General features: G+C 43.6%; 1 protein-coding gene across 2 annotated transcripts in view; it reads right to left on the minus strand.

The window, feature by feature from the left end:
- The window catches only part of LOXHD1 (lipoxygenase homology PLAT domains 1), a 175,738-nt gene that overhangs the window by 20,743 nt on the left and 143,606 nt on the right, over positions 1-11,389 (minus strand). For both annotated transcript variants that reach the window (XM_004422502.3, XM_087438825.1), the window contains 3 exons: positions 9,965-10,082; positions 8,839-9,013; positions 6,769-6,954 (listed from right to left, as the gene is read on the minus strand). In XM_004422502.3, the coding sequence (XP_004422559.2) occupies positions 6,769-6,954; positions 8,839-9,013; positions 9,965-10,082 (479 nt within the window). The remainder of the gene's footprint in view (positions 1-6,768; positions 6,955-8,838; positions 9,014-9,964; positions 10,083-11,389) is intronic.

The following is an 11,389-nucleotide window of genomic DNA, read 5'->3' on the forward strand; positions in this document are numbered from 1 at the left end:
TAGCTTTTGGTGGCTCCCAGCAATCCTTGGCATTCCTTGGCTTGTAGCTGCTATCTCTAGCTGCAGTCTCTGCCTCTATCTTCACATGGCCTTCTTCTCTATATGTCTCTCTGTGTCCTCTCATCTTCTTATAAGGATACAAGTCATTGAATTTAGGGCCTACCCTAAATCCAGGATGATTTCATCTTGAGATCCTTAACTAATATATCTGCAAAGACCCTATTTGCAATTAAGGTCACATTCTGAGGTTCTGGGTGAACAAGAATTTGGGGGAACACTATTCCACCAACTAAACATACACTTGGAAAATTTCAAATGCTTTAATAAGAGTGTCTGATATTATGTGTTACATCTGGAAAGTTCTCAAACACCTAGAGGGGAGAAAGAGATCTGCATGGAAGTCTAGGAAAGGATGGCATTCTGAAGCCATCCACTTAGGATCCAGAAGCTGCTACAAGCTAATGTTTGACATCAACTTATTCATTTATTCGTTAATTTATATGATTATTAAATACTAATTGCAGGCACTGGGAATATATAGATCAAATAAGGTCTCTACCCTTGAGAGACTCAAAATGTAATTGGCAAGACATTTACAATTCAGCATAATGAGTGCTACAAGTAGAGGTTTGAACAGAGCAGTTTAGGAGCACGGAGTAGGGAGCATCTAACTTCATTTGGTATAATCAGGGAGCTTCATGAAGAATGTGATAGTTAATCTGGATTTTGAAAGATGCATAAGAATTTAGCAGTGGAAGGAAATTTCAGGTGCAAAACCAACTCCTGGGTATCCATTTATGAATGACTGTTAGCTTGGCCCAAAGGATGTAAGTTATTTCATGTCAGGTGAAATTTAAATAAGGGCTGGCCTCAGAGTTCACGGAGCTAGGAAAAAGAAGAGAGTGAAGAGAAGAGAAAACCTTTTGAAGGGAAAAATTTCATCTTAGACATTTCTCATTGCTGCAAACTCATATGTACCACAACTTTCTCTGGAAGGATTGGAGCAGTCAGGAATAAAGAGACAATTCCACATTACAAAAGGGACTAGCGAGCAGAGAGGGTGAGGTTAGGTGAGAAATGTTCCCTGACATTTTGTGTGTGTGGGGGGGGCGGGGAGTACTTAGGAGGCAATAAAGAACATTTTTGTCTGATAAACATGAATCCATAAATGATAGAGGGCTGTTCATCTCTTCCTCCTTTCTCCCTGTTACAGTGACTTAATTGTTTGGCTGTATAACAAAATTTCTCATCAAGGGATTCTGGGAATTTGCTAGGGAGAAATACAAATTTTAAATATTTTGAATTGCTTTGCTATTTAAAAAAAATGGGGCTCATGTTTCCTTTATTAAATTTATGTCCAAGAAACTATGGCATCAAGAACCAACACACTACACCTTGGGATTTCATATCCAGTGAACAATCCTCAGCATTACAGGGTTCCCCAGACAGGGTCCATCTCCCTAAACACATTCCAGTTTGGAAGTAAAAACTGTGGAGGCAATTCTTTTTCCTCCTCTTTTCCTCCTCTCCCTCTTCTTCCTTCCTTTCCATAATCTAACCTCAAATGTTGGAATTCTCAGGAATCTGTTCTAGGCCGCCCTTGTTTTTCTCAAGCTGCACTTCCTCCACAGACTCTCTAATTCACTCTCATGATTTCAATATGTCTCTTCACTAACAACTCTCAGATCAATATCTCAGATCAATATCTCCCAACTAGCTTTCCTCCTGAGCTACAGACCCTATTGTTACTGGACATCACCTCTTTGATGTCTCCCAGACCTTCAAATTCTACACATCAAGATGAAGAATCTCCTCCTGCATCCTTACCATTCTTGTTCAAGTCTCTTTTGCAGTCAAACCTTTAACAAATCCTCTGCCTTATCATTTCTCAAATCTTTCCTTTTTCTTCATTCCCTCCCCACTGTTACTATCATTGTGCAAGACATCATCATCTCCCAATATCTCTTAACCAGTCTTTTGAGTTCATTTTCTTCTCCATCTAACCTATTCCCTACGGACACTATGATAATCTTCCCTATGTGACTACTGTTCCTGAGATCCTTTGATGGCTTCTCAATACAATTATGATAAAGTCCAAATCCTTGACATGGCTTATAACATCTTGCATGGCCTGGTTCCTGTCTACTTTCTAGCTCCCACGCTATTTCCTACTTTGCAGTCATTCTGGAATTTTCTTTCATTTGTGGCACATATCAAGATTTCTGGTGGTCAAAAGGTAAAAACTTCCAATTATAAAATAAATAAGTCATGGGGATGTAATGTACATCATGGTGACTATAGTTAATAATGCTGTGCTTCATATTTGAAAGTTACTAAGAGAGTAGATCTTAAAGTTCTCATCACAAGAAAAAAAAACTCGTAACTATGTGTGGTGATGGATGTGTACTAGACTTATTGTGGTGATCATTTCACAATATATACAAATATCCAATCATTATGTTATACACCTGAAACTAATAATGTTATAGGTCAATTTTATCTCAATAAAAAAAGACTTATTCTATTTTTGGGATTTTATATTTGCTATTCACTTTGCTTCAAAAGTGCTCCTCCATTTTTGGCAAACACACACTTCACCTTGTATATACTCCTATGCATTCTTCAGGTCTTAGCTTAAATATCACTTTTTCAGAGAGCTCTTCTGTGAGTCCTCAGATTATCACCCTGTGTACCCCCATTTTAAACACACATCATTATTTAAATTAATTACTTGTTTAATAAATGTATTTTTTGCTAGAAGGTCATTTTCAAGATGGCAAGAACCTTGCCTCTTGTTCACTACTGTATCCCCAGCACTGAACACAGTAACATACAGTAAGTGCTCGATACAGTTGGACCTCATTATTTGTACATTCCGTATTTGCAAATTCACCTACTTGCTAAAATTTATTTGTAACCCTATAATCAATACTCACAGTGCTTTAATAGTCATTCATGGACATGTGCAGAGTGGTAAAAAATTTAGCTGTCTGATGCACATGTTGCCAGCTGAAGTTGATCAAAATGATGCTCTGCCTTCTTGTTTCAGCTCTCATACTATAAACAGGAGTCTTTTATGTGGTCTATTTAGTGCTGCATTTTTCACATTTTTTTGCTTTTTATTGGTGAGTTTGCTGCTTAAAATGCCCCCAAGCATAGTGCTGAAGTGCTGTCTAGTGTTCCTAAGTGGAAGAAGGCTGTGATGTGCCTCATAGAGAAAATACATGTGCTAGATAAGCTTTGTTCAGCCATGAGTTATAGTGTTGTTGGCTGTGACTTCACGTTTAATAAATCAACAATATATATTTAATAAAGTATCTTTAAACAGGAACACACACAAAACAAGATTGTGTACTGATCAGTTGATGAAAATGTTGCAATTTGCAGGAACTTATCCTTGTATTTCCCCTAGAAGCATTGGTTCAGAGTTTGCTAATTAATGAGAATCAATTGCATTTGATTTATTGACTAATACCAATATAAAACCGTGAGGATTGTTAGGGCTGCAGTTGTAGAGGAACTGGACTGCTCACACCATCTGGGGAGAGGACATGTCAGGTAGGAGGAGAAAAACAAGAAAGGGGGAAAAATAGGCATCACTACAGACAAACATTATCCCTGACTCTTGAAATGTTACTGCTTGACTTTCTGGAATATTTTTCTACTATACTAGCCTTTACCTTCCTAGATAGTTTAGAAGGAAGGATACAACATGGAGCAGGAATGCCCCAAAGGACTCTGGAAAGTTGTGGTGAGAAAAAAACTGTGATGGAAGGTGATGAAAGACATTGAAAGCATGGCATCAACAGGAGAAGTCATCCAAGGAACAGAGAATCAGTAGGGCTTAAAGGGTTAGTCAGGTGGAGTTCAGAGTTGGATAAGGTGGAACTGGAGATAGTAGCATTTGAAGGCAAGAGACAGAGATAAGCTCTGATCTTGGATCAGCAACTCTCTGCTTTTTATTGCTGTGAATGGAGGGTGGGCTTTATGGCAATCTGGAACATCCTGTCAAGCTTGAGGGATGTCTATAACAAGCCAGGTTGAAAATAGTCAGTCCCCAAGGTTGGAAGCCTGGAAACAGGCTATGGAGTCCACAGTTGAGAGAAGCCAGAGAAGGAGTCAGGACCCGGGACAGCTCCATGGCTCCAAAGACTGTTGAGTGATTTATCCAGAACTGTGGTCTTTAACACAGGCATCCTCAGTCTTTCTGGCCTTCCCCTCCACCCTCACCTACTATGAATGAAACACTCATGTTAAAAATGGCCCTGGCATTGTCTTCTCCTCTTGGAAAACGGAGGGAGGTCATCATAGTCTACATGAAATCCTTCCTTATGCAGTTTTCTGGCCTGACCGGGAGGTGATCAGGAGGCCTCTTGAACCCTGACTTCATCATGTGGTTGAACCCTGAGGGCACTGTTCATGCTGGCTGGGAATAATATTCCTTCCTTCTCAAGGTTTTAGTCCCTTTGCTTCTCTGTTGCTTCTGAGGTGGGGGCTAGGGCAGAACAGGACTAAAGGCCCTGATATTTCTCAGCTCTCTCCTGGTAGGGGTGGGAGGTCTCAACTAAACTAAGATTTAATGAGTTTCCACTATGCTACAGGCACTATCGTAGGCAGTTATGAAGATAAAGATGAACAAGGCATGGCTCTTGCCCTAGAGAGTAGTGATATCTTGCCAGTGTGTGTTCGTGGCCTGGCAAAGAGTTAGAAGCCCACAGATACAAGTGCTTCTTTCTGATTAAGGCAGGGGCATACTTCCTGAGAATATACTCCAAAACAATGATTTGCCTCTCGTGTGGGCACTGCAACAGGAAACTGTATGCACAGATGTTAGGGTAGACAGACCCCATCCCCAACCCACTCTCATTAATCTGATCTCTCAATCCCTCTAATTAGGCTTGTGGTGACACACACAGTGGGGCTCAGTGCTTTTACTGAGTCACTGGCAGCCCAATTAAACACTGAAGTGATTGTCTGGACTGAGTGAGCCATTTGTTGAGTGTAACGCACAGCGGCTCATCTTGATCTTGTATAGTGTCTGGGGCAGAAGATGGTCTTAATGATTACGACTCTTCTTATTAAGCCAGACTTTCAACCTCCAGCCAACCTACTATTAGTCCTAAGACAATCATAATGAGTGACAAGAGAATGGGAAAGAATTCAGGGGTCTTTGTCTTGTTTCCTTCTTGGGAAAGAGGAGAGATTCATTAGGAATATTTTAAGAATGTTTTGCAAGCATGTTTTTTTTCCATAGACTCATAATGACACCTGGATGAACAGGTGAGGAAGAAGCGTCTCCTTGCAATGCATCCTTTTTTGGACAAGACACCCCCTATACACCCCCAAAATAAACATATATGGAGCACATAGCGGACAGAGATAGAAGAAACTGCCCTCATCTCCTCATATTTTTTGACCTGCTGGCACAGCAGCCACGTGAGGGTGCAGAATAGTGATGGCGGGATCACAGCATGGTGTGCCAGGACAGGCATCGGATCTGGCATCAGAAGACTTGGGTCTGAGTTCTGGCTGTGTCCCTTTCCTGCCGTGTGGTCCTGAGTAAGAAATTCAAACCTCATAGGGCCTCAATATTCCTTGGTTGTAGAAAAGAGGGATAATAAATTACTTTTGCTGCAGTAATTCATAAAGTTGTTGTAAGGATCAAATATTTGCATCTGTAATACCTAACAGAGTGTCAGGGCATAGTGAACACTGTAAACGTTCACTAAATGAATGACTGAGATTTGAAATCTGTGGAGTGCTGTGCAAATATTCGTTATTTTATTGCTTTGAAGACTGGCTATTTTCTCTGCACCTAATCTGAGCTTATTCCATGTTATGGGAAAAATGTAATTGTTTAACTCATGTTAACACAAAACAGTCTAGGTCCTTTAGGAAGAAAGGTTGCAAACTGCCAAGTTGGCTTCATCAATCACCATGACAGACATATTGGTCCTCAGTGGGGATTTGGAAGAAGTAAGGACAAACACAACAGTCAGGGTGGCTCTGGGCCACTCATCAGGAAGACTCAGAAAAGACTGGAGAAGGCTTTGAGTGGATAGCTTTGCAGAGGCTAGTTTCAATGGAATAGAAGAGAGGTGAGTTAGAACAGTAAGAATTAAGAAAACAGTATGTCTCAAGGAGGTGAAATTTAGTATTTAACAACTCTTCTCTAATTACATAAAATAGAACTTAAAGGCCCAAAGCCAGAAAAAATTGTCAGAGTGGCCTGAAGATGACAAAAAAATAACCCCAAAAATGTTGAGAATATGAACTTCATCACAGTTACAGATGTGACAAAGTATTTCCTAGGTACTTTGAAGTTAAAAATAAATTTCTCACTTGGCTTATATCCTATTCCATCATTTATATTTATAAGTGTATTTGACTAATTTTAGACTTGCTATTATAAATAAACAAGAATAATCCTTTATAGAAAATCCATGGAAAGTGATTTGGTGATATAGCCTTTTTTTCTCCTTAATTTTTATGTCTGAACTAAGTAGAATTAATGCTCCAACATCACAGAAAATGTGGAACCACTCATCCCTCGGGGGAAGGCAGGAGGAACTAAGCTTCATCTCCAAAATTTGTTGAGAAACATTGGCTCTTCTAACTGATGGAAGTGTCAAAATGGTGGCAATCAGCTGTTTTTAGTTGCCTGACACCCTGGGGTAGGAGAGTCCACATGCTACCAGGGAAACGGGGAGAGGCTTGAGTGGAGAGCTCGCCTGCCCTCCCCATCACCCTGAACTTGAGGGGAGTTACCTTTGTTGTCGTGCCAGACCCTCAGCTTGCAGAGGTGGCCCAGGCTCAGCATGTTGGAGAAATTGAATGTGTCGGTGTTGTTCCGCTCAAACTTGTTCCAGTTGGCCGACTGCTTCAGGGGCAGGATCCCGCTATCCCCATTCTCCCCGAAGATGATGATAAACACGTTGGCATCAGTGCCCGCTCCTGGGGGAGCACAAGACAAGGGCTCTGGGTGCCGGCCTCTCTGACACACAACCCTCTTGCTCTGGCCTCAATCCTGGACTCCTCAGAGGAGCCAGGGGTGCAGATGAGCAAGTTCAGAGTTGATGAGGCCAAGGATGAGGTTGGAAAGGGCTGGTTAGTGTCCTGGGACTCCCAGGTCTCCAACTGTATCCTTTATTTTATCTCTGTGCCTTGTTAATGCTTTTGGGCTAACTGGAGTCCTGGTTAGCAAGTGTGAATGGTTTAGTGCAAGAACTCACCTAGTTCTGGAGAAATACACCCATACTTAAAAGGCTTGCCATGGGGCCGGCCCTGTGGCATAGTGGTTAAGTTCGGTGCACTCCACTTCAGCAGCCCAGGTTTGTGGGTTCAGATCCCAGGTGCAGACCTACACCCCTCATCAGCCATGCTGTGGTGGTGACCCACATATAAAATAGAGGAGGATTGGCACAGATGTTAGCTCAGGGCTAATATTCCTCAAGCAAAAAAAGAGGAAGATTGGTGACAGATGTTAACTCAGGGTGAATCTTCCTCAGCAAAAAAAGAAAAAAAAAAGGCGTGCCATGCAGACTGGCTTTACAGTTTAGAAATACAGGCTCCCTCCTGCACAATGTGGGTTCAGAAGAAAATAGGAAAGTTCCTTGTTCACCAAATCTATCTCTGGTTGACCTCCTACACTAGAACTTCATATCATTCGCTTAAGCCAAAGAGAGGTACTGACCCCAGTTAAAAAGAAAATGCTTCCGGAAAAGGTGACCTCTTGAATCTTTTCTGATGCATATCCTACTGTTATGAATGAACTTATCAATTATTTTCTGAGTGCATCATCAGAGGATAGAGGAGCTTGAAAACACGTGGACACTGGGAACTTTAAGTAAAAAGAGTGAAAGCTTCTCTGTGAGAAGGAAGAAGGGAGATGCCAAAAACAAACTACCAACTGTACTAACCCATCACTTATGCCTGAGATCCTACCATGAGAGTTTCATTTCTTTGGCTAAATGTTCCTTTGTTGAAAAAGTAAGCTACAAGGGCCAACAAGTTAATCCCTCACTACCATTTACAATCAGTATGAACAAGTCTGCCAGATTCCTTGCAACAGCTCCTGGAGAACAGGCCTGGTATAGTGGTGGGTAGGTGGGAGGCACTGCCTCTGTGACAAGAATGTATTCCCTCTCAGCTCCAGGCCTTTGTATATGCTAGTACTTTTGCTTGAAAGCCCTTCCTCTGATGTCCTATCTGCCTCAGTGGCTTCTGTTTGTCTTTCTGGACTAGACTTTGGCATCGCCTCTGGAAAGCCCTCCATGACCCTTGCCTCTGCTCCCCAGCTAGGTAAGGTGCCCTCCTCAGGGTTCCCCAGCACCTGTGCTGACCTCTGTCAAAGCCTCACTGTCATCACTCCACTAGAATGTCAGATCCACGAGGGCCCTGGGTCATATCTCCCTCCTAATACCCCGGGCCAAAGCTGGCACACAGAAGATGGTCGCCAAGTGCAGGGATGTAGGAAGGAACCCAAGGGCATCCAAGATGGCTGGCACCTGGGTGAAGGGTGTTGGGCAGCAGCAGGAAGACAGAGGGCCTCTGAGTCAAGCTCCTGCACCATTTTCAAAAGTGCTGACCATACTGTATGGTACTGTTCTCCTCCATTTCCCTGAAGGAGGAGGGACAGAGCCAATTAAGGCATTGGGAGAAAATACTTTGTCCAGACAGAAAGTGACACACTGTGGAAAGGACTTGGATTAACTAGCTTTTGGAAGGGCATCCAAAGAAAAATGCCCTGACCAGAGTCCAGGGCCTGAGCCAGAATTTGAGGAGGGGCAAAGGTAGTGGGAGGTGGGAGTGGGAGACGGGAGGGACCCCCTGACTCACCCAGGATGTCACTGGTCTTAACTGAGACGGTGTAGGAAGTCCATTCCATCATCTCCTCGCCATCAATGACGGCACACATTTCACACACTAGGGTCTTCTTGCCCTTCCGCTGGGACAGCCAGTCTCCATAGTAGAACATGGTCAGGTCTCCGGTATTCATGTTCTTCAGGAGGATCTGGATGAGGGGGAGCTGGTGTGAAAATGCCCTCCCTCACCTCCACCAGCCCCCCCTCACCTCCACCAGCCCCCCACCCGCTAATGCAGCCCACTCCGTTGAACCCCAAAGACCCAAGATCCCAGACCTGAGATGGGTTCTTCTGACTTAGGCTCAAGGCGTGTAGAAAGGGCCCTCTCCAGGACAAAGATCCTGTCCTGTATACCTTGCATGGGGCCTAAAACCCCCACTGGGACTACCCTAGTTTGGGGATTTGGAAATGGGCAATTTGTCCAAACACATTTCAAAGAGGTACCTATCACTGTGCACAAGAATTGTTTGCTGAATGAAGGACAGAAGAATGGACCAACCAAACCACGGTCAGCCACAAACACCTGGTAACGGCATACTGAAGTTGGCCGGATTGTCCTTGGCGTGGGCCCCATATTGTTTGCTCAAGAACATCTGCTAATAGCTGAACAGGGAAGTAGGAGGTTGAGGACTCAGGATAGATGGCCTTTGGTGGACGGGGGATGAGAGGACTGACTCAGTGGGGAGCAGAGGCCCAAGACGGAAAAAGAGGCAGCCACCCGACTGCGTGATCACAGGGCACCAAAAGCTCCCCTGCCATCCTGCCTAAAGTTCTCACCACTGGGGGCTTTCGCTGCCCCAGTTCTTGCTGTGCCTCTCTCAACCCCTCAACCCTCCCAACTCACTTCCTCCAAGAAGCCCACACCAAATCTCTTTCCATGACATATTGACAGTGCATGCTGTGTTCTCTGGACACAAATAAATAAAACTATGATCTCTGATTAATTTACACCAAAAAGCTTATTGGATTATATAGGCTGGGTCTGTGTAATAACCCTCTAAGGTGACATTTGCACTTTAACAAGGTCCACTGACAACCTAAAAGAGCAGGAAGAAGAAGTGAGTAGTGGGTGGAAGGGAGAGTGAGGGTGCACGTTCTACCCTCTCCAGGAACCACTCAGGCCGGCTGCCCAGGCCATCAATTCGGATCCGCATCTTGGTGAACGGAGCGATGTCCAGGATCTCCATGATGAAGGTATCGTTCTGTTCCCGCTCAAATCTGGGGGTGGAGACGAGGGCCATGAAGAAGGGAAGCTGGCCATGGTGAGGGGGAGGTCAGATTCGGGGTCAGGAGAGAAGAAGAGACCTTTACTTAGCCCCTCTCTCAGCTCCCAGTGACTACCCAATAGCCTGTCTCTTGCACCCTACCTGTGTTCCTGAAAGACTGGGTTAAGTGAATTTGGTTAGTAGAAACGGCCCTGAATCAAGAGCTATCAGTTCTGGGTCCTAATCTCATTCTGCCATCCACCTAGAGCAGTCCCAGCTCCTCTCTGGGACTTGGTTTCTTCATCTGTGGTTGGGGGAGAATGACACTAGCCCTGCAATCGCATAAAACTGTCATGAGGACCAAATGGATGTGAAACCAACTTAAAATGTAAGAAGACTTCCACACCTGCAAAGCTTTAAATGAGGTTCTATGAGTGACAGGGCTGCCACGAATGATGGGGCAGGTTGTGCACCATACAACTCTAGATGGTGCCATTCACATTTTTGTATACACAATCTGCACAACTTAATGCAGTGGCCCTAGATTGGGCAATGCTACCAATAACTGTAAAATGCAGGCAAATAGAAGGTAAGATTGCTTATGTTGCTATCACTGTTTTTCTGCTGAATGGCTTCATCATTTCAGAGATGCTCTATCTATTCTTTACTGCTCTTCCCACAGTGCTGCACATACAATGAGACCTTCAATGCTGACTGATTGCTTGACTGCTGACTGATTCCAGATGATGCTGCTGATCAGCCCCTGGGGGTAATGCAGGCAGCACTGAAGATATGACACTGCATGGCAATTGTTATGCTTCCTCGAATACAAGACATATTTTTAAAAACAGAGGCCACAACCGGCTGGGGGCTGGACTGCAAATGCTGCACACTGACTACTACTGGTCTTCAAGGCAGGGGTGGAGCAGAGGCCTAATCTCTTTGATAAGTTGCTCATGAGCATTTTATGGTTATTAGAAGTGAAAACATTCTCTCAAAAGTCTGCCCCACATCTCTCCTGCTCTAATTTAAGCCCCGTCTGTCCCTCTGGTCATGTGGCAACTGTAAGGAGGTGCTCACAAATTCCCTTGTCAAGCCCATATCACATACTGGAGATTCTCTCAAATAATCTTTCAACTCATTGATTCCTTACTCCTGCCAGGTGTATAATTCTGCAGATCAAAGGAACTTTAGGATTCCTTGCTTTGCATTTCTCTTTAATTTTTACCCTTTGAATTTAGCCAAGTATCTCCATTTTATGGTGAATTTATGGTGGGTCAGGTATAAGGAAAGAGAGAGAAAAAAGCTTCTCTTCTAGAA

This window comes from Ceratotherium simum, chromosome 14, assembly GCF_057802395.1.
Source record: "Ceratotherium simum simum isolate JZ-2026a chromosome 14, ASM5780239v1, whole genome shotgun sequence".
In the NCBI taxonomy this organism is placed as follows: Eukaryota; Metazoa; Chordata; class Mammalia; order Perissodactyla; family Rhinocerotidae; genus Ceratotherium; species Ceratotherium simum.